This window comes from Chaetodon auriga, chromosome 8 (genome assembly GCF_051107435.1).
Source record: "Chaetodon auriga isolate fChaAug3 chromosome 8, fChaAug3.hap1, whole genome shotgun sequence".
Lineage (NCBI taxonomy): Eukaryota > Metazoa > Chordata > Actinopteri > Chaetodontiformes > Chaetodontidae > Chaetodon > Chaetodon auriga.
In genome coordinates, this window is record NC_135081.1 from 16,133,345 (window position 1) to 16,156,633 (window position 23,289).

Consider the following 23,289-nt stretch of genomic DNA (forward strand, 5'->3'; position numbering starts at 1 on the left):
TCTCGAAGCCATTACCATCACATCTAAATTGTTACTAGAAATGCAACTACAGATAAATGTCATTTACAGACCAATGTACATTGTCACCTGGTTTATTTTACCAGCTGTTCATATTAACTTTGATTGTACGTTTTGACCATGATTTTTTAATGCCTGACAATTTCAACACCAGGATACAACAAACAAATATGACGACAGGATCGTTTCATTTCAAATGAAAGATTTCTGGGTTAAATGAGTGACTGTGTCGATGACGCACCAGATTATGTTGAAAATCCGAGGACTATATTCAGATTCAAGCATATTCCTAATCTTGAAAACATAACTGTTAAAACTGAGCATATTCCAAACTTTAAAGACTTCGTACTAACTGTTTTAAATGATCGTGGGTTTGCTTTGCTTAGGACATTAAATACCTAGTTTGTGTAGTTTAAATTACATCAGAGCACTTTCCGAAGAATAGTTAATGGTTTAAAAGTCGGATGTTCACTTTCCAGATGCCACTGATTAAGGTTTATTTGATTTTAGCATGAAAATCACCTTGCGGAGACTCTTGACGTAGCTAGTCCACCACAGTGAACCTTTACAGCTGTTTCAAAGGTTCTGTCACTGTGTTGTCTAGTATGCTTTCCTATTCTCAAGTGAATTTCCAGAAAATCTGCTGCTGCATTTTCCGATATTTATCACTTTTATAATACGTCGTATACTGTGACAGAAGACTGTTTCCATGTCAGCCACTCAGCTTGTAAACACTTTTACGACTCCGGCAAATGAACTCAGTATCGGAGTGAAAAGAAAGGCAATTCTCAATTTGCAGGTTCTTACAAGAGTGACTGATGACATTTTAGGCACTTTTATTTCAGTGTTACAGTATGCAGGCTACAGCAGATGCTGCACAGAATAGCACACGTTCCCACACTGCAGCACAATATTTATGTATGAAAATCATCTCTAAATAACCAGAAGCATCACAAAGACAGTACATGGCTGTGTTGCTAAAGCATACAAGTCTTTCATGATCATCTCACCAACAACAACAACAAAAAAACAATTACATTTCTTGGAAACAGCTTTGAATTGAAACTGTGCTCTAATCATTGGGAACAATACACATATTTCGAGATGGACTGACTTGCACAACAGATGGCAGAAAATGTGGACTTATCTAATTCCAAAATAATGTGAAATGTTCTTTTCCAATTAAAAAAACAAATTCAGCAAGCATCAGTTTGCTGAGAGTCACAGGAGGCAGAGGCACACTTCTGTAGGTCAAGAAACGGCCTGTCATGATGCCTGCATGCAAGCTCTCTGAAGCGTTTTTCTCAAAAGACGCTCAGTGAGCCGCTCACGCTGTCATCCACTGACAACAAAACTGAAACCAGCTTGTGACGTCCTTCCTCTGACAGATTCAGCTCTCACAATAAAACCACATGGAATATGATCCCTCTTCCTCCATCTTCATAACTTCCTCGCTCCCCACCCCGCCCCCACCCCTGTGCTTCCTCTCTCTGCTGCTGATTCTGACAGAAGGAATGCAACAGCAACAGAGGAGAGGAGGTCAAGAATATATTCCATCCTGCAGCTGCCTCTGGAACACGCTAAATAACACAAACAGTGATTCTCAGTCTGTGGTGTGCATGTTCACACTCTCACAAGGAAGGGAGGTTGACGAGCACACGAGATGATTCACTGTAAAAACAGAGACACCCTTGGAGACGATCGACTCTTATACACGTCAGTTCATTATTTCTCTCTTCACAAACAGAATAACGGAGACTTTCCACTTTTCAGACATGATCCTCGCTGTGCAGCGGAGGGAACACAAGACGTCTGTGTGTCCACCAAACCGACATGTGTCGACACGCGAGCACAAACACATGTCTAAGTGTCACATGATTTCAAAAACTGAGGACTGGTTGTGAGTCCTGTGTATGAAAACAGTCAGGGTGCTGGAGCAACACTTGGCAACAGCAAAGTAGGGTAATGAGTTACAGCCTGTTTCTCCAGCCAGTGGATTGTGGGGATAGTTGGGATGGGCGGGCAGACTGGTTCTGATTAAACAGCATCGGTCTTGCAACATTAAACTAACACACACACACACACACACACACACACACACACACACCCATACACACACACAAACATACCTATATATGCATTCTCATAAAAATGTTGGAGTCAGGATCCAAAAAAAGGAGAAAATGTCAAGTTTTCTGAAAGGTGTGGTCATGGAAAGTGTTCTCGCATACTGTAGATCCACCCAACTACATGCACACATACACACAAACACACACACATGCATAGGCTTGACTGTAATGTCAGAATGACCTGTTCTCTCCTGATATATTTTTTTTGACAGCATTGCAGAAAATAAGGATAACAAACCAACAATGACTTTCCGCTTCAAAATATCAGCTAATGGTGACCTGCTGAATTTATTCAGTTTCCCTAAACCTGACGATTAGCACACACAGACACACTCACACAAATAAACACAAACATACGCATGCCTACCCACACACACACACACACACACACAGACACATTGCCTTGCTTGATATTGACTCTGTCTTATCTCCTAATTGGAAAAGCAGATAGACAGAGTGAAGGCTGAGTGAAAACACACCTAGTAATCAACTCTCGCTCAAAGACTAAAACCCATTTCACGGATCAATGTCTTCTTTCTTTCCTGCCCGTCTAGTGTGCATGTGCCCCTGCCTGTCCGTCTTGTGTCTGTCAGTCAGTCTTTCTGTCTATCTCTCTGAAAACCTTCATTCCTGATCTATGCATGTCCCTCTACTGAAGCGCAGTAAAGGACGAAGGGGGATGGGGGGCCGAGCTGGTTTCCACCTGCTTGAACTAACCTTGACATATCTTCCAAACGGCTGTCCTGATGCATGCCTGTCTGTTGTTCTGACTGCATCTCCCTGCCTGTCTCAAGACTGAACAACCTGCGGCCACTGGCACTGACAGACACTTAAAGCAACACTAAAGCAACACTTGGTGAATCGCACACCTTAGTATTACTGATACAAAACAAAAGGGGCAAACAAAAACCATGTCTACTTTCAAATCATTATCCTTAAAACTGTAATGTTTTCTTTGTTTGCTTTGATTTCCTTTATATTGCAGTAAATCTGTAAGGCAGTGAGCTTGAGGTGTGGTACACTGGAGTTCAAGGTTCTGTTACCTTCAAGGTCTCATACCATGAAGTGGTATCACTACTTTCTTAACTTGATGTCTTTCCTTTCTAAACAGGACAGTGAGCCAATGGGCTCTTAATCAGGGTGAGAAAGGCAGTTTGATTTGACAGGACAGGCAGAAAGGTGGGATTCTTGATAAATGTGTGACTTTATTGGTGGACTTTTAGGTAACACCTGCCTGTACAGCATGATGCCACCACGTAAAAACCCTGGCTAGCTGTGTCTCAGTTCCATACTCCATAGTAATTCTAAGTCGGCTCTCATAAAGATAGAATGAAGATACTCAAAAGTCACGGTGCAAAACCACTTTCGCACCTTTAGATTGGTTCATTTGGTCCAGACTACAAGGGGGACAAAAAGTACTTAAGACTGGTCTGGATCATGATCACGCTGGCTTTTAAAAACAAACCAAGATTATACAGAATGCTAGGAAACTCATTCATTACTACAGTTCTGGCCACTGTTGTCTTGCATCATCAGTACCAGTTGGCCATATTGGCAAATAAAAACACAGTGGCTCACAGCAAGCCATGCTGTACTTCAATACTTCTCTGTATTTTAACATCTGTTCTATGGTGTAAGCAGTACTAGACTGCAGGTCGGCCGCATGTTATGAACAAACAGGACAGAAAAGAGGACACACTCTTTCTAATGGACTTAACCAACGATCAAACAACACAACACTTCCTGTTTTTTCACAACAAGAGCCCCAATTTCCTCCCAGTACATAACATATTAGCTTTCATGCAGGCAGTTATTTGGCCATCTGAATACAATGCAACCAGTATGAAAATTTTGCAAACATACTTACCAACAACAGACTGCAGTTTTAACTGCTTTTCACTGTCTGTTTAATCAACAAAAATCCCTGCACTCTTGCACTGATGCTCATAAATTGAGTGGTCCATGGACTGCACTCTCCCAAAACGCACTGAACAAGGGAATTTGAGGAGATGCTCACAGCTGGAAAAAGTTCAAATGATTTGTGGATGATAGTAAAACAGCTTTGTGAACATCCCAGAAAATAAAAAAAACAATAACTAATAAATCTTCTGTCTAATTGGCAGTGGTATTTCAAAATTTGCTTGACTGACATCGGTACATGTATCACACAATTTCCTGTTAGTAAAAAATGTATAAAAAGTCAGTATGTGGTAGATACTGTGCACAATCAGTGTAAGGAATCAGGACACTGACTGTTTTTCAGAAAGTGGAAAGTGGACTCTTTCAGGCCACCACAACCTGTCTAATTCACTGTTGTACTTGTAAGCATGCTTTTATAATATAATACTAAAATGTAATGATAATTAATAGTGTTGCCGAGGTTATGCTTTCTGCCTCAACTTGTGCATCCATTCATCAGTCTCCCTCTATGTTCTTATTAATACCTAACCTTTAGAACAACAGTGGCTCACTGTGTGACTGATTGCGCAGGCTTCAGGCCACATGTTTGGCTTGCTGTTTACAGTTGATCACCAGTGTGGACTGTCCCAACAGCAGATGCCAGTGACAGCCATTTTGAGGAAAACTTGGTGGAGTAAGAGTAAGTGACAGGAAAGATGATTAGCTGCAGGGAGGCTGCTCACCCTTCCAGGCGGACGTCAGGCAGTGACCGATTGAGAGCAATCATCTCAGAGGCCATGAGATTGAACTGGTTGATCTTAAACATCTCCTTCATCTTCTCCTGGTTCTCCTTAGGGATCACCACAGGCTTCCCTCCCTCACCGGGACCGTCCCGCGGCCTGGCCAGGGAATCTGCAGTGGATACGCAGACATTGAACACGCTCAGGATGTACCTCTACCATCTCTCTACCATTATATGTATATGTGTGGTGAGGCACACTCACCGTCTCTCCCAGGCAGTCCTCTCTCCTTTTTGTCGTCACACTTGTTGCACTCACTGAAGTAGAGCAGAATGAACATGTCCAGCATCACCCACACCAGAGAGGTGGCCAAAACCACCTTACAGTAGGCGAACCTCCTCATCCTAAAGAGAGAGAAAGAGAGAAGGGTAGGCGTGATGGTGAGTCCTGAGCTGCTACACACAATCACAGGATTTTCCAAAGCTCTGCAGAGGAGATTACTCGTTAGCTCTTCTCATATCTCCCTGCCTTTCTCTTCACTCCCCTCAACCTCCACCCTGCCCACGGCTCTACGCCGGAGTATCTTCTCAATGCCTCCATTTGTCCTTCCGCCTGTTTGTCTGTCTGTCCGTCCGTCTGTCTGACTTTCGTCTCTTATCTGTCGGCTGTTTTTCAGCGGCTCTCCAAATGGTCACCTTCACACTCAGAGTAAGCCACAAATCGAGGGCTGAGGATTGTTGGATTTCTGTCCAACTTCACTCCAGCGGCGACACAGTAAATCCATGAGGGCATTTGTAAAAGTGTATAGGTTAGGTTAGTGTCTGGCATCATTACAAGCAAACATTGACATTTCATGTTCTGGAGAGGATGTTTTATGGTATCTAAGCAAGGCTTTAGCTGCTTTCAAGTTTCAACAGACATCCACTGCATCAGACTTTCCCAACACCCTGCAGTGTCCAAGCCAATCTACCCTTTATACATTTAACATACCAAACCCCTCTGTGCTAGAGTGTAGTCAGATATACACACACTCACATACACGGAGCAGAGAGAGAGGAGCTGTGATAGTAATTGCTTTTCTTTGGCAGGCAGCGAGAGACAGACACAGCCACATTAAAATTCCTCTGCTCCCCTTTCCTACTCTCCTCCAGCACCATCTCTCCTCTCTTTAGCTGATTCTCTGCCTCAGTGATCCCTCAGGTTGCAGCAGCACAAGCAGGAGGGAGGAAATTAATTTGGCCACAGTGATTTCTCCCGTGCCCCTGGGAGGAAAAAAAAAAAGGTGTTTGTGCATAGCTAGCTTAGCTTAGCTTAGTTTAGCTTTGCTTAGCAGCCACGGAGGATAGAAAACTGCAGAGCAGCATTTCTAAATTCCACCTGATAGGATTCGGGTAGCACAAAGTGCCATGCACAGCAGAAAACAAGAGCAAAGATCTGTCTGTTCTCTCGAAGTTTGTCATTTCTCATACTTTTGTGCCTGTGGAACCAAATAGTTTCAATGTCGTGATGTAGTAGTTTGACCAGTTAAATCCATACACTGTATGTATGTAAGGATTATCTGATATACTATCTGATCTCTATCTTTTTCTTGTATTGGAAAGCTATGACATCATAAAAACCTGATTGGTCAGTTGCAATGACACTCCTGGAGCAACGTTAATTATGATGTTGTAGGAACAACAGTAACACGGTGATATCAGATCGTACATATATGTGTGTACTCTGCAGCAGACCATATGTAGCATCCACACCAACAGGGCAAACAAAGATTTAGTTCTCTCTGGGAATAGATATCTAACAAAAGAAAGAAACACAAAACTGAAGGCCACTGCAATAAGAGGTGAGGTACTAGACCATTTGAACTGCTGCAGTTTGATAAAAACTTAATCACTGTTTTCAAATGCAAAGCTGACCCCGATTGGAGATGTGCATTTCACAGCTCTTGCCAAGTTTGTCATGTTATTCATATGAGTTTGTAACTTTGCAAGATGTTATCTGTCAGTTTGGCAAGGTGAAACTGGTGCAAAGATAAATGCAATGCTCTGATTGCTCGTCCCTTGAGAAGCAAATCATTGAATCAAACCAATGAAACTACAGCAACACATTTCTGACAAGGTTAACTACAGTGAATCATGTTATGTTTACGCTCGCACTCAGCTGTAGGTTTAATCAAATTTATAATATGAACCTTGGTTAAGTCTCTTAGCGGCCTGGTATCTACATGAAGAGCCATTCACGACAGATCTTTTGACAGTGACCTTTTGATCAGCCTTTAGCTTCCCATGCTTCACCTCTGGAGCTCCCTCTCACACAGTCTCAAACACAGAAGCATGACATGGTTTGAATTACAAAATTACACCTTTTTAATTTGATTGAGACTTTCTAATGATACATAATACACGGTCTAATGTATACAGCTTTACAAATATACTTCTTGTGTTTATTAGTGCTGACAATTTTGACTGGTCGGCCACTATTTTGGTAATTAACTAATCGGTAGTTTTCAGGCACAGCACCAAACATTCACTGATAACAGCTTCTTAACTGTGAGGATGTTGCTTTTGTTTGTCTTGTGTCATAGTAAACTGAATATCTTTGAATTTTGGATATCACTTTAGGCTTTAGGAAATTATGATTAACAACTTTGTAGACCAAACAATTGATAGATTGACAAAATAATTGGCAGAAAAACTGAAGATTTTGTTAGCTGCAATCCTAGTGTTTACTGTATTATTATTCTATTCAAATAATACACACTTTTATTGGTAGTTTCACAAGAAGCTCATACACAGGTTCTAGCTGATAATTTACACAGGTGTGCGTGTGTGTGTGTGTCAGTGGAGGGGAGGAAAACGGCTCACTAGGTTCTGTAGTGTCGCTGTCTTGAGTCTTATCAGTGCAGCATTTGCACACCATTAACTGCAGTTACACTTCACACACAGGTGTTATTCTTAGTGCAGTAAGTGTAACAAGAGAGTGCATGAGTGACAGCTGAGTGCTATAACAAATTGCCATGCTATATGGGATGTTACTGTATCACTGTAGCTTTCGCCCTTGCTGCTTTATACATCTGCTTTCTTCAATATATATCCTCTGTATTTTTCTGTGGGCCGCAGTAAAGTACCCAAGTGTTCTCTACTTTTCAGGGTTCCCACCACATCCCTGTCACACTTGAAGTCAAAGGTAGTTTGGTCAGGACAGGTGAAAACCAACACAAAACAAAAGACACGTGGTACATAAGTAAGCTATATTCCTGTAAACTAACTGTCTGGAAAATTCCCTCATCCTCCTGGATATCCTCAAAGAATTAATCAAATTTGTTGTCTCACTGTTCAGATCACTCCTCTCAAAATGCTTGAAATTCCAGGAGCAGTGGGAAGCCTGAATTTCAGTCCCTGCTCCACAATCTCTCTTCTCTGTTTCTCAGACCTCTGCTGGATTGGACCGGCCTTGCTTGACCACTACGCAGTAGCATGACACAACCTGATATCACGGCAGAAACTGAGATATAGCTCATTTTTTCTCCTTTCCGTGTTCCACACAGGCAGAGCTTGGCACATGTGCCGAACACCTAACAGAGCACTTGGGCGGAGACAGGCGCAGGCATGGAAGGTCTGTGTCACAGGAACACACACATATATATATTTTTTTGCTCACAAAGTCGTGTCACTATGCTGTCAGAGAGATGTCAGCTGGTTTCTCTGAATGCTATGTGATCACAGCAAATAGAAAAGAAGTAGACAGCAGCGCTCCGAGCAGCAGCAGACAAGATTTATATGCATGTACATTGACTAAATGCATGCAAACACGCTTTCCCGTTGCTGTCTTCCAGCCGTGCCTCTCCACTCACTGTATTTCTAAGCAGGCATGGCAGAGGACACCTCAGGTCTCCTGTGTGCTCATGGCAGCCCCAGGCCCTGCTTCTCTGTGTGTTGCATGTGTGTGAGTGTGTGTCAGTTTAGTTTATGCTGGGCGCTAGGCTCTTTGAAGTCTCTTTTAAACAGCCGGGCTCCCTATGACATTAAACAGACGCAAAATTCTCCATCTCTCCCTCTCTGCACTCTCTCCCTCATCCATTAACATATCACGTTCCCTCCATCTTCCTTTTATATCTCCATCCAGGACATCCAGCTTTCTCTCCCAGCCACCCCACCCCCACTCCCTGTTCGTCTCTTAGTGATGTTGTCTCCTTTCAAGAGCGGTTGCCATCACTACTTCCCTACAAGAACACAATTTCCCCCTTCACATCCTTCTCTGTGTCTCTCTTCATATCCCCTCCTCTCCTCTTCTCCACAGGCTTAATCCCCCTTTAGAGATTGCACAACCAGTGTTTCTCACAACGACTTGGAAAAACTCTGAAGCAAGAGGATCCAGAGCTTCACTCACTTCACAATTTATGTCTAGGAGCAAGGAGCCTCCCTTCTGGGGATTTTATGTTTATAGGCGTAAAAGAAAATTAAAAGAGAAGGGGGGAGTATTTATATGAGGGAGTGCCAATGAGAGGGGAGGATTTGCATGTTACTAATCAACGCAAAGTTTGTTCTTCTAAATCATATAATAAACTTCTAACATAGTTCCTCTGCTTGCTCTCTGTCTAGTCTAATTTCTTCTTTGCGAAACCAGATGTCTTTTATTCTTCTAACCACACTCTCTGTCATAAACCAATGTGTTAAAATGCATGTTGCTGCTGCTGAAGCATCTTCAATGAGAAAACCAGAGATGGTGCTATTCAAGTGTGCGTGCTGTCCTTGGGTCACGTGGGCTCGATAAGCTCAACAGTTTCCAAGACAACGCTAATGGGTGCGGTGATTTTCTGAACAGTTGTAATGCCTCTCAACTGGAGCAGAACAAGGCACAGGCTAATATTAGGGAAGTGAAACAGAACAAGGTGGCCTGAAGCAGTGTCTGTTGCTCTCTATGGAGCAGCCGAGGTACACAGCAACTCCTGGCAAGAAAGCTGGGGTCATTTCATTTCCAGGTCATAACCTTGACTGCAGAACACAGACTTGTCCCATAGAGGAAGGAGGGTGAGACAAGGACTGGAACAGAGAAAGAGCGAGAGTATACGCTATATATGTCAGCAGACATTGTCATAGGATGTGTTCTGTCTAACCAGTGTACATGACTATATTGCTGTTTATATATGCATACATGTTAATGCAGGGATGGCTGCAGTGTTTCTTAACAAGTCACTTTGGGTCACCTCCACTAACATCACTAAAGTTAGTATATGTTTGTGAAATAAAACATTAATCTTCAGTGCAAAAGAGCAGAGGCATTATTTATCATTATTAGCAGGACACAGCAGTGACGACAGAGACTGTAAGCAACTGAAACTGAAACTGAAACTGGATTCTGTCTGCTGCTCCGTCATTCTGCTCCTGAGCTCATTGCTAATGTCAATGAACTACTTTTGACCTAGACGCTGGTATCACTTCCTCTAATACCATCTAGCATGAGTGACTCTCCAACTGACAACGTGTCAGCAGCCACCAAAGGAAGACTCTCCTTAGTGGGCAAGGATTTTGTAAATGACTTCTTGTTTCTTTGGCTGTGGGAAATCTGATCATTTCACATCACAGATGATAAACAAAAGCATCAAAACTGGAAAAATCTGAGAATGATGTGGGCAGTTACAGCAGTTTAGTCGTGGTGTGGTGCAGGTGCAATGGACTGAACTGTGAACAATAAGCTAGACGTGTACCTTGAGTTGATTGTTTTGCCAGAGTACTATTTCACGGGTCACACAAAACTAATATTTTTAATGAGAGAGAGAGAGAAAGTTTAAAAACTCAATGTAAAAATGGCAAGGAGTAAAACAGAGAGAACTGCCCATGGCTGCATACAACTCCCAACTGAAATTGATTACCAATGCAAAGCTTGGCACAGGCGCAAAGTGGAATTAAACACTTCAATCTCCAATCACTCGGGCATTTTCGGCCAAAATCAATACACATTATTGTCACAGGGGGTGTTCCCTTGATGGTCGAAGAGAGCACAACTGCTTGGCTATCCAGTACCAGCAAACCACAGACACACAGCTCATGTATACAAATAAATTGGTTACAACAGATACAAGAACGCACAAACCACGACATCATAACAACTCATGCGATAGATGTGCTTTTGCCTAACAAAGATGACGAGTAAGGAGAGAAGGCACGCACGCAAACAGGCACGCACAACCTAATGAAGTCACAATACAAACAGTACTTCAATGCAAACTGACCTGGCAGGTTTGTGTGTCTGGCCTCTGCTGTATGTCAGCTGCTCTCACTTGCACTCATACTAGTACTCATGCCAGCCAGGCAGGATTTATGAGGCTCTGGCATCACAGCAGGGTTTCCCTGCCGACAAACCAATTTAACAGTCTCCCTCGATGTTTTTTCTGAACATAAAAATGTGAAAAATGTGAAAGACTTTACACTGTGCTTTTACTTTCTAGACATGAATTTGTTCCAATGCAACCATACTGTTCTGTTGGTATCTAAATCCTCTTAAAGTGCCAGGAGCAAATAAGAACAACGGTATTTTAGAGAAGAGACTTATTACCCACTGAAAAAAAACTTCTGCTTTCTTTTCTTAAAAGACTGAGCATGAGGTTTCTGCATGTTTACCCCCTACCAATCAAGTAATATTTACAAAATAGCCCAATATTTTCCAAAGCACACAACATATTTGAGTTTTTCTTTCTACCTTCCAGGCAGTGATTGGTTAAAATTCACTTCAAAACACTATTAATTAGTAGAGACATGAAGCTTGATTGAACTTTATGATGCTTTACAGTAAATATATCATGTCTAGTTGTGGTCAAAGTTGGGCAGGACACTTGAACCCTTGAATGAAAGGGAACACATAACAATTAAACACGATCACTGCTAAAAGGATCATGTGGTTTTGACAGCTTCTTGTATGAAAAACATCTCTGTTCACCAGCCGATCGTTACATTCATTGTTAATTTGCATCATTATACTATCATAAATCATAATAGAACAAGTTTGTTTATCAATATTCCATCCACAAACCAACATCAGACTTAATGCAAATCTGATTCAATACAAACATACAAAAGGAAACAACACCAAGGAATCAGGAAGGATCTTTTTCAATTTAACCTCTAATCCTTTATGTCTTTTACTCTGACCAATGACCGACACAAAACCTCTCTTTCTCTTAAATATGTCCGTCATGCCAGGGCTGTATGCAAAGAAAATAGTACAGTATTTGTTGTGTACACTATAGAGAGCATTTAACCCTATGTATTCACACATTAAACACCCAGGCAATGTCACTGATAGTCTTGCATAGCCAGACTTATCTCCACAGATGGAGGAGAAGGGTCTGGCTGCACCATTATCATTTGCTGTAGGGGAAAAAAACACATTTGCACGTGAGGAGGTGAGTTGTGGTATTAAAAGGGCCAAATCCCTGCAAAATAAAAGGTAACGGCTGTCAGCTTGTTTAAGTTCGTTCCATTAGCAGCCAACTTGGGGTTAGAGGTAACTTGCTATTTTCAACATGTAGGTTGTTTCCTGTAGCGACGGGGGATTTTGAAAAATGGTTACACGCAGATAATGGCATGGGAGGGGAATGCCGCCTGAAATAGGCAGCCAATGGCAGACTTACATCCACAGTCTACATCCAGCGAGTCAGACTAGGTCACTAACGACTGTAAGAAGTAAGAAAAACACAGTCCAACCACTACAACTACTAGACGAGCTATATGCCTGCAGAGCACGTGGACAAGTTGGACAAGTTGGTACAAGCTCGAGATCTTGTCAAGAGTTGATACAAAATAGTTTAATTCTAAACTAGCAGGGCAGCAAAGTGAGAACAGTGGTTATCCTTAAACTGGGAGGCCCAGATTCAAGACACTGGGTCAGCAAGCATCTGAGTTTATCGCCTATGCATTTAACCTTCGGGAACATCTAAATCCTAATGCAATATTCTTGCTGTGTATGTTCTGGTCTAAGTATAAGTCCCATACAGTTTAAATAGCTACAACAGGTAAAATGCAATTACAATTACCAAAATAGAATAAAAAACACTTACGCCGCTATCGAGTATTTACTGTGGATTTGACAGAAAAAAATGATTTTTAAGGAGCTGTTGAACAGCAGTGAGGACTGGAAAGGAAATGAAGGAAAGAAATCACAGGATAATAACACATGAACCACCCCATACAGAAATCAGGGATACTTTCAAACATACATAAACAATAGATTTTAGCAAAATCAACAATACCAAAAGCTTCAAAACATATGAAGTAAGGTGGGGTGGTTGAGGGAGCTGCAGCCCCAAGTGCTGTCGGGATAGTAACAGTGAGGACTGTCAGGTTACATGTGACTCGAACGATAAACTTTTCAGTTTATTATCCTGTCTGTGTGAATTTTAGATAAATAAAAAAATAGCTTCATCACTCTCATACCTGTCCAGGTGACTAAAGGGGTCTCTGGTCAGATGTGCAGGGTGCTCCACCAGAAGAGGGGGCGGAGCGTCAGAGATCCCACTTCCTCCTTGGCTCGTCACTCAAACATCCTCCTTGAACAAGAGAGACACAGACACAGTCACTAAACATTGTTTTACTGCACATGCGAAAATATCAGCATGCATGTTTTAAATACTCGTTTCTCTCTCTGTGCAATATTGAAACTGCATATAATTCATTCATCCCCTTAACATATAAGTTACAGTACGTGAATTGGGGACTGCTGATGGTTTGAAAAGTGACAGACAGCCTTCCGATCGCACCTCGGGGACGCAAAACCGCAAAGTAAGCACAGGAAGACATGGTAGAAGATGAAACTCGGCGGTCTTAGACATACTTCCTGGCTGTGCACGCACAATAATTCTCTCGCATTATGCCAGTTGAAGTCATATGTCACCAGGCATGTCTCCAGTTGTCAGTCATTTACTAATTGCCAGCCTAGCATTGTATATCTTTATATTTTGTTATAAATCCATCATCCTCCATTCTCCCTCAGTCCACACCCACCCAAAGGTCAAACATAACCAAAAACTCTCTCCCAGGCTTGGAGCAGGATAAAAAAGAGAGGGAGGGAGGGAGAAGGCAGAGAGATGAAGGGGGAGAGGGATATATGGATGGACTACTGACGGATTCTCAGAGCTGCTCATTTCACTGGATTAATCTGCTATTTTTGAAAAATCCGCAGAGAATAAAGATGCGAGTGAATATGCGAGTGTGGGCATGTGTATGTGTGTGCGTGTGTGTGTGTGTGTCCTTCAATCTGGACCTTGGCCTACTTTAAAGCCAAGTCATCATTCTGGTCCACTGGGACTTTAGATCGCTAGCCTGTGTATGTGTGTGTATATTAAGAGTTTGTACAGGCGGAGCCATACCATAAATCTCTTCCTGCCAGCCCACACACTCATGTGTTAGTGAGTGTGAGGAGGCTGTACTGCAGTGCAGGTATGCTTCAGTATGTGAAGGGTCCTGGCCACCAAAGGTGTCTTTTCCTGGGTGAGTCATCATTCCTCATCTCTTCCCTAATGCCCCCCCCCCCCCCCCCCCCCCACACACACACACACCCCATCTCCGTCATTTCACAAACAGTCTCTCTTTCTATCCCTCTTTTCTCTCCCATTATCTTACACACACCTCCACAAAGTTTGAGTGGAATGTAATCCATCTGCAGATTGGAAGCAGGACAAGCAAGAGCTTCTATAAATACTCATCAGATTCCCCTGACAATCACAAAATAAACCCACAGAACCACGCACAACACTGCAGTGCAAATAGCAACCCATGTCTGTCTCTGTCTTTGGAGCAAACCTCTTCCTCTCCTCATTCTGCTTTCTGCTTGGCTCATGCCGTAGCCCCTGCACGATGTGCTATATGTTGAGGAGAACAAAAGGACCAAGAGAAGAACTGCAAAGAGCAAAAGAGACGAGAAACTGAAATGCACTGAGACAGAATTAAGGAGCAAACCTTGCAAAACATGATTTTGCGATACTGTACTCAGTTGTCAATTGTGTGAAAATTTTAATGAGAGAGATACTTCATGTCTGTGCATTTTACTGGGCTCTCCTCCAGCAGTAAAGCAAAGTTTGGAGATCTTACAGCATGCACAACTACCTCAGCTTTTCCTCCACCTGGGTATTAATTGCTCCACAAAATGTCGTGTGTGATAGCTACCGCTGTTGTAAGACAGTCCTTTCAAACACAAACAAATGCTGGCTTTCAACACACAGAGGCACACACCTAGACTACCTAGCACATCAACATGTGATGCCTCAGTGGTTCGGCTAACAGACGGACACTTAGTCAGATGTGTAATGCAGAGCAAGTGAGCAGAGATGGACCTGTCCAAACAGTGAGCTGTGCCAGTGGAACATGACATTATGTAGGCCAACACTGCCCTGACAGAAGCATCCACAGAGCAGAGACAGAAATATGCTGTTAGTCCAATTTGTTACAGGTTAAGGGGATTGGTCCTGATGCAAGGTCCAGTAACTCTCAAGTTTCTATTCTAAAAACACCAGAATCTTTCCTATGACATGATTACTGTACTATTACAGTTGTCTATTGCAGGAATTAGAGGCTGACCAAGGTTTAAAGGCGGACATAACATATATCTATAGTTTGGAGCAGGAAAGCTGACAGCTGCTTAGTCTGCTGAAAAAAATCTAAACTGTTGGGTCAGAAATACACACACACACACACACACACACACACACACACACACACACACACACACACAAATAATCTCTATAATCAGAATTTGCTCCCTCCAGCCAGTCCTCCAGCAACAGGAGTCAAAATCCCACATGTAATAGTTGATGATGCTGTTTTCCTCTTTCCCTACTTTTGGCACTTTAAGTATATTTTGATGCTAAAACTTTAGTACTTTCACTTAAGATTTTCAATGTAGGATTTTTACTGGTTACAGAGTATTTGACACTGTGGCATTTCTATTTTTACTTCAGTGAAAGATCTGAGTACTTCTTCCTCCATTGAGAGTGAGACTGTTAGTGTATAGTTGTCCTACTGTTGTAGCGGACATTAAAGTGGACCGAGGGACACAGGTGAAGCCTGTGTTCTTGCTGTCCCCACGGCCCAAAGAGCAGTTTTAATTCAGTGACAAGTTTTGAGTTTCACTGGGGATTAACAAGCTACCTGCTCTCTGCTCACTGTGGACCGCTCCTGTTACATCCTAAAGCTAAGCTAGTGACTCGGTTGGTGTACTGGTGGAATAAAACAGACTTTGTCAGACATTATAGGATGACATAGTGAGTAACAGAGACTGGAACAGTGGACATAACTTTACTCTGTTCTCTTTGTCTTTGTGGATTATCACACTGCTTCACATTGGGAGTGCTGCTTTTGAACTTGTCTGTGGGGCACAGTCGCCTGGTAAAGTTGTGTTTGTTAGAAAATTAATCATATTTTCCTCTAGTGGGAACGGACCAATACAATTTGTTTGATTGACATCAGTTCTAATGCTGACCTTATTAAGAAGACCATGTATCGGCGAGCAAGCCACATGAAATACTTTTCTGTTCTGCTCCATTCATTTGCTGCAGTGAGCTTATTTTAATGCGTTAAGCACTCAAATCAGAATATGGTAAAAATGGAACGGATGTTGATGCATTATGGTTACAAAATCTCATAAACCGTGTAGCAAAATATAACTCAAAATGCACAAAAAAGAAGACAGTGTACACTGAGAGTTAAGACACTTACACTTCTGTGCAGTAAGGCAGCGTTGTATTGATTTTATATTTGGGAAAAGAGGTGACTGCTGCCATATTCTGTATTGGCAGATGCCCTGAGTTTAGTTCTCAAAATTGGATTTGGCAGAAAAAAAAAGCTGGAACAATGTATCCCTAATTCTCTGCTTCTTACAGTCTTAGCCCTCCCTCTCCTTTGTGCACCTCCTTACTTCTCTTCATTACAGCTGTGACCAGCTGAGAACCAACGCATAGAATGCAGAATGGCAGCCAAAAGGCTGAGTCCTCATCATCCCACCCTACTCTTGCCTCTATCAATGTCCCAACAGAACACTCCCTGTCATTAATCCAAAAACTCTGTCTCCTCTCCCACGCAGGCCTCTTTCCATTCAGTCTGGATCGACGTAATTCCTTTCACGAGTCCAAAAAAACAGTGACAGAGGCAGACTGAAAAATGCAGAGGTGGGTAGCAGCTCATGGGCGGACTAATTATGAAATCTCTGCTAACAAGCACAAGTTCCCTTTCAGCAAGCAGACATCACTTAACACACACCATGTGGTTTACAGTATGCATGTCTGCACCCACATAACACCTTGCAAGCTAAAGTTGGCATGCTAAAGCTTGAGGCCTCTGAGGTTTCAAAGCAAAACTGGTGCCAAACAAGGTTGTGGAGCTTTGAAATGACCCTTGCTCTGGACAATTTAGAGGGTATTGTGGGCTGAGCTAAAACTAACAGACAGTCAAATCAGTCCTTCACAATTCCCCAAACTGAGCGCAAACACACTGTGACCAAACAGCCATGGTGAAGCATTAAACCTAACTGCTCTGCTTTCTCTATCTAAAGAGTGCAAGAGAAAGAGAAAGCAGAGAAGAGCAACAGGAAGAAAGGTCTCCTTTCTAAAAGCTGGGTGATAGCTTACTATGAGCATGAAGTGTCTGTGTGTGTCTGTGTGTGTGTGTGTGTTTGATTCCCAGCCAGGGATCCTCCATGTGTTATGTGACTCTGTTTGTAGCGTATGTTGTAACAGAGGGAGTCCAAAGATGACATGTTTGGTCTCATCAACAACAAGTAGTGCTGTGCCAATCCTGGACCAACTGTGCACCCCCCCTCCACCTCCTTCCAGCTCTCCCTTCGACCTCCTACCCTGTCAAACACCTCACGTCTCTAGTGGTGTGGGAAAGGAAGGCCTTGAGGGGCCTGCAGCACTTCATGCACGCAAAACCACCGTATCCATGCTAAATAGGGACTAGAGGAAAGGCAAGAAAAGATGACAACAAAAGTATCACAGGCAAATGTAGCTGTAGCTCACCATTTCTGACAGCTTTCCAGGGGAAGCCCAGGGAGGAAAAAACAGGAATGCCAAGAATAGAGCAAGGAGAAAATAGGTAAGAAGCAGCTGCTTCAACCTCCTTGGACACGCCACTATGTCACACTTATCATGGATGAAACGGCTCACACAACAGCTGGCTTTGCTTTCCATAATAAGCATGTGCTCTGGGAGCTGGGGGCTTGTCACTTTCTAGATATAATGTATGTACTCACAGAGGGAAGCGGGGTATGAAGAGGAAGAAACAGGGACCAAGGGACAGACAGAAAAGGACAGATGAAAGGAGAGTCCCAAGGAAAGAGAGATCTGCTTCCTGTTTACAGAGAGCAGAGAACACAAGAAACAGCACAGCAGGCTGCTAGACCGCCATTAGCAGGCATGACAGTGACGACAATACACACACACACACACACACACACACACACACACACACACACACACACACACTACCTACCTTCCTGTGTCCTGGGTGATTACATGGAACAGATTTAGCCCAAAACTTTCACATCAATCTCTGTGTGTCATGGTGACATCTGGAGGCTTGTGATTTGTTCTCGGTTTCATTTCTCCCTGCTGTCCCTCCTCTGGCCAGCAGCCGTGCTAACAGGATAAGGCTTACAGTTAGTGCGTGCATGCCCCCAGCTGTGTGCTCAAACGCTCCGGGCAACATTCCCAATCCAGGACAGACTTCCTAGCAATTCTACACAGCTTGTGATCTCCTCTTCTTGTGGTGTAGTGGCAAAGTGTGGGCTTAACACATTTTCTGCTCAACAGAAGCTGGGTTTTAGCTGTATACGCTGTGATAACATTAATGATCCCAAACTTTGTTTTCCATTTAGCACTTAACAAAAAGCAGAGTAAGTGCTTTTAATGTAACAGCTCCAGCAGGCCCACAGTTAGGATGACATGATACATGTGCAGAAGGCATCTGGAGACCCAATATAATAAAACTGGCAACTGTTTCAGGGCACTCCGAGTGTGTACAATATCTACAGCGTCAGCCTTCAACAAAAAGCAAAGCTGTTGTTCTCTCACAGGAAGGAATTACATTTTTCATCTCACTGTTCAAGCAGTGCCACTGAAAGCGTCTGACCAACAAATAAAGACGTCATCTATTAGTTGCTGTCTTTGGCACTGGGCAGCATCATATAACCTATCCGGCTGTTTGCACACTCAGTCCTCATTAATCCTGCTATTTAACACTACTAGTTCACAGCTCAAGTGGTTTGATCTATGAGACCATATTTCAAAAAAATGGACACTCAATACCCCATTGGCTGCTGCAAAATACACAATCAATCACTGGACAAAGTTCTAAATATACACATACAACTACACACACACACACACACACACACACACACACACACACACACACACACACACACGCACACACACGCACACACACGCACACACACGCACACACACGCATACACGCACACTTCCTACCCAAGCTAGCACTATCAATATTTCATTTAAGCAGCACCGTCATGTTGTCAATACCCCATACCCCCCCCCACCCCACCACCACCACCCCACACACACACACACACACACACACACACACACACACACACACTCCTAGTCACACTACATAACCTCCAATAAGCTTTCATTTTGAGTTCCCAATATTCAGCAATAACTTTGGCTTAATGACTGCAGGTAAAATCCACTATGTGAGCCGCTGGCATGACTAATTTGGCGTCCTCTTTCCAACCTAGCCTTATTAAGAAGTCACATTGATGTACATCTCTATTTCTAACACTATGCCTCTGTGGACCCTATTCTAATAAGGCGAGTTCCACACACACTGTCTATCTAAGCACAGCGAAATTATATAACAGCCATACACTGTTTTTCAGGGTATGTGAAAATGCACAGCTAATGCACAAATTAAAAAATCAAATCTCAAGTGCATGTCTGTTCCTGCTTTGCTTTGCATTTTTTTAAACATATCTTTAGCCCAGGCCAGTCCCCCTACAGTAAGAGCAGAGGCAGTATCCTGCTGCTGTCTCTCCCCGCAGAGCTGCAGCCACACTGACCCACATCCCAGCCTCTGGCAGATTACACTGCAGTACATACGACACACACACAAACACACAAACACACATATCCCTAAGATACATGAGTACAGCACGTCTGACATTTGTGGCTCTAGAAATGCAATTTCTGATGGCTTAGCATACACAGCCAAGCGTACACACACTCAGAAAAACAATGGCCCTGTTGTTCTGCAGTCCATCAGCCAGGAGTAACTGTTGATATGGCTATCAGTGTGACCGGGCCACAACAACTCCACTCAAAGAGTCCTCAGACATACACACACACAGACCCACACATGCACACAGAAACTCAGGGTAGCGGTCTGGTAGCAGATAAGAGTTAGAGATGGATGGCTGTGTGTATGCAGGCCCAGGGGGGAGTGCTGTACCTTGGTCTGGGTGAGCCTGGGGCACATAACTCGCTCTGTCACACAACCAAGACAGAGCACAGAGCTGCCACAGCAGGGGTCTGTCCTTTCTGCCCCTCCTCTACTTCTCTTCCCAACAGATCTAAGAGTTACAGACACAAACATTTCTATTTGTGATATACATTACGCCACGATCATATCTGTAACATTTAATGACTTAAACGATCTTAAGAGTGAAGTCAAACCTTTGACAGCCTGGTCACTAGAGGTCAACTGACAGTGGATTTTTAAAGGCAGATATAATTTGAGGAAGAAAAAGCCAATTAAATTGGCTGATACCCATAACCCCTGTGGGGGAAAAACACTTTCAGTCTGAAATGAACAATCTTTGACTTTATTAAAAACTGGATAACTGTTGAACTGAACATCTAAATTCTAATGACCACGCTTGGTAGTGTAAAATCAGATTTCTTTTTGTGAAGATTAATTGAGTAAATTACCTTATTTTTCCCAGGCATATTGAGAGAATTAGTACATTTGTATTAATTGTAACTACTAGACATATAATGTTTTAATCAGAATTTGCTCCCTCCAGCCAGTCCTCCAGCAACAGGAGTCAAAATCCCACATGTAATAGTTGATGATGCTGTTTTCCTCTTCCACTTCAAGCATATTGTGATGTTAAAACTTAAGATTTTCAATGTAGGATTTTTACTGGTTACAGAATATTCTACACTGTGTTATTGTTATTTTTACTTCAGTGAAAGATCTGAGTACTTCTTCCACCACTGAGATCGACAGAGTGAGACCTTCAGTGTAGAGTTGTCCTACTGTTGTAGCGGACATTAAAGTGGACTGAGGGACACAGGTGAAGCCTGTGTTCTTTCTGTCCCCACGGCCCGAAAAGTAGTTTTAATTAAGTAACAATCAAGTTTATAGTGAACACAAAGAGTAACTGGCAGAGTTTTGAGTTTCACTGGGGTTTAATGAGCTACCTGCTCTCATATAAAAATACAATATTGCCATAAAATAGCTCAGTGATATGCAACACTGTCCAAAATGACCTAATACACCCAGATATATGATGCATGGTATGGCAAAATATATGATGCCACATGGTACATATTATCATATATTCCACCTCTCATCATGATATTGACATGAGTATGTTGTGAAAACATCAACTTTTCACTGAGGTCCATCATAAACTGTACCAAACTAACATATCAAGCGTATTGGGCAGCCAATCTAATCCATGTTTGTCTTCTTGATTTGTGCAGACAATACATTAGTTTACAATAACACGAAAATGTACTTTTGTGTGCACTCATTGGTCATCCACCTCTCATCTGTTAGGGTTCTGCTGTAGGACTTTTAAAGTCCCATCACCTCTTCACCACCCAGACTAGGTATGTGACAAAAATCTGCTTCATCCATCAGATGATTACAGATTTGTCTTAAAAACCTTACTAAAACTAATCAGGCTGACTTTACCCACAGCGAGGTCCCTCTTCATGTAACTATGCATTGCTTTCAGTAGTGAAGGTCTTCATGAAAAAGCACTAGGCACAGAGAAAATTACAAACTGTCATCCAGGTAGAAGCAGAGTTCTCTTTTTTGGATGAGAACAGTGAGAAATGAGTCGTAAATCCCTATAAATCCACTCTGGGCTTACTTGATTTAGCTGCTCTTTGAATATGGTGGCACAGCTGATCAGTGTTTAGTAGTGTCTCCTCACAGCAAGACGCCCAGGGTTTGAACCCTACTACTACTCTACCACAAGGGCTGACTGGTGGAGACAGGCATGCTACAGTGGCAAGCACTACTCCTGTCTTTGTCCTTGACCAAGGAACTGGCTTCACAACTGGAATCAATCCCCTGTGCACTGCACCGTGGCTGCCTGCTGCTCCTAAACAACACAGTTTGGGCAAATGCAGAGGACAAATATCCCCACAGAGATCAATAAAGTGTAACTCCTGTGACATTCAAGTCTTACAACACTAACAGGCCTATAAGCTTGACAGAGAGGTGAATATACAATAAGCTCAGAGTGTCAAACACATTCAAAAGGGACACAAACAATCATTTTTGACCAGTGTGAAGAGAGACATCTGTGTTTCAGTGTGTGTCACACAATTGTTTCAACACGAGTCAGCAAAAATTGGACATATTCCACTTCCTCCTATGGTGGGTGTGGGGAGGGGGGTGGGCAAGGAGCAGGGCTGTCGCCATGGAAACTATGTCTTTTCCTGTCAGGTCATATCTCAGACTGAAACAGATGCTATGAGCAACATACAGACGCATGAACAGCATACTCTTGCGAAGAAGGGGAATTGTTGAAGCTGAGCTGAACACAGTGTTTAGGGTTACTCAATGCTACCAGGCTGAGCTGTTGCAGTTCATATTATTTTACTCCGTTCAGGTATTCAAGGTGCCTCTTAAAGCTTTGTACCAAACACACGCTATGCTTATGAAGTCAACAATGTCACAGGATGATTAGAAGTGCTGAGTAAAAGCCAACTGCACTCAAAATTCATCGCAAGTTGCAGATCCAACTGGATTTTGTTTAAGCTAAAACAGTTGCATTGTCATTTCCAGCTACAAAAAGGACTGTGGAAAAATAGACTTGAATATTATCCTGATGACACAACTGAAAGTAGGGTTCAACACTGACATACTTACCTTCATAATATTCATGTCCTAAAAACTGACTCATCTCACAGGGCCCCCAGCCACAGTATTCCAGCTGCCTCTCCTCTTTTTTCTTCTCTTTTTGTAGTTCTCACTGATCTACGGCATTAGGATCAACGATTACTGGTCGAACATAAATTGGGTTTAGTAGTTCTTAAACCTGCAGTAACTGATTTTTTTGGCTACTTGGAGAGAGTTGAGAACCTAATACTAACATATGACCTTTTTTTTTTTATTGATAAAGCAAACTTGTTATGAAACAGTTTCTGATTTACACATCCAACAGATATCACATTAGCATTTATTCAGTCCAGTATTCACACTCCTTTGGCAAATTTTATGTCTGTCTGTTTTTATAGCCATTTTTATAGCCATTTTACA

At 42.6% G+C, this 23,289-nt stretch overlaps 1 protein-coding gene across 1 annotated transcript in view; it reads right to left on the bottom strand.

The window, feature by feature from the left end:
* galnt1 (UDP-N-acetyl-alpha-D-galactosamine:polypeptide N-acetylgalactosaminyltransferase 1) overlaps positions 1-23,289 on the bottom strand; it is a 40,716-nt gene that overhangs the window by 11,893 nt on the left and 5,534 nt on the right. Inside the window, exons 2-4 of the mRNA XM_076737108.1 lie at positions 13,216-13,328; positions 5,051-5,190; positions 4,790-4,958 (exon numbers count right to left, since the gene is read on the bottom strand). Of these exons, the coding sequence (XP_076593223.1) occupies positions 4,790-4,958; positions 5,051-5,189 (308 nt within the window). The 5' untranslated portion in view covers position 5,190; positions 13,216-13,328. The remainder of the gene's footprint in view (positions 1-4,789; positions 4,959-5,050; positions 5,191-13,215; positions 13,329-23,289) is intronic.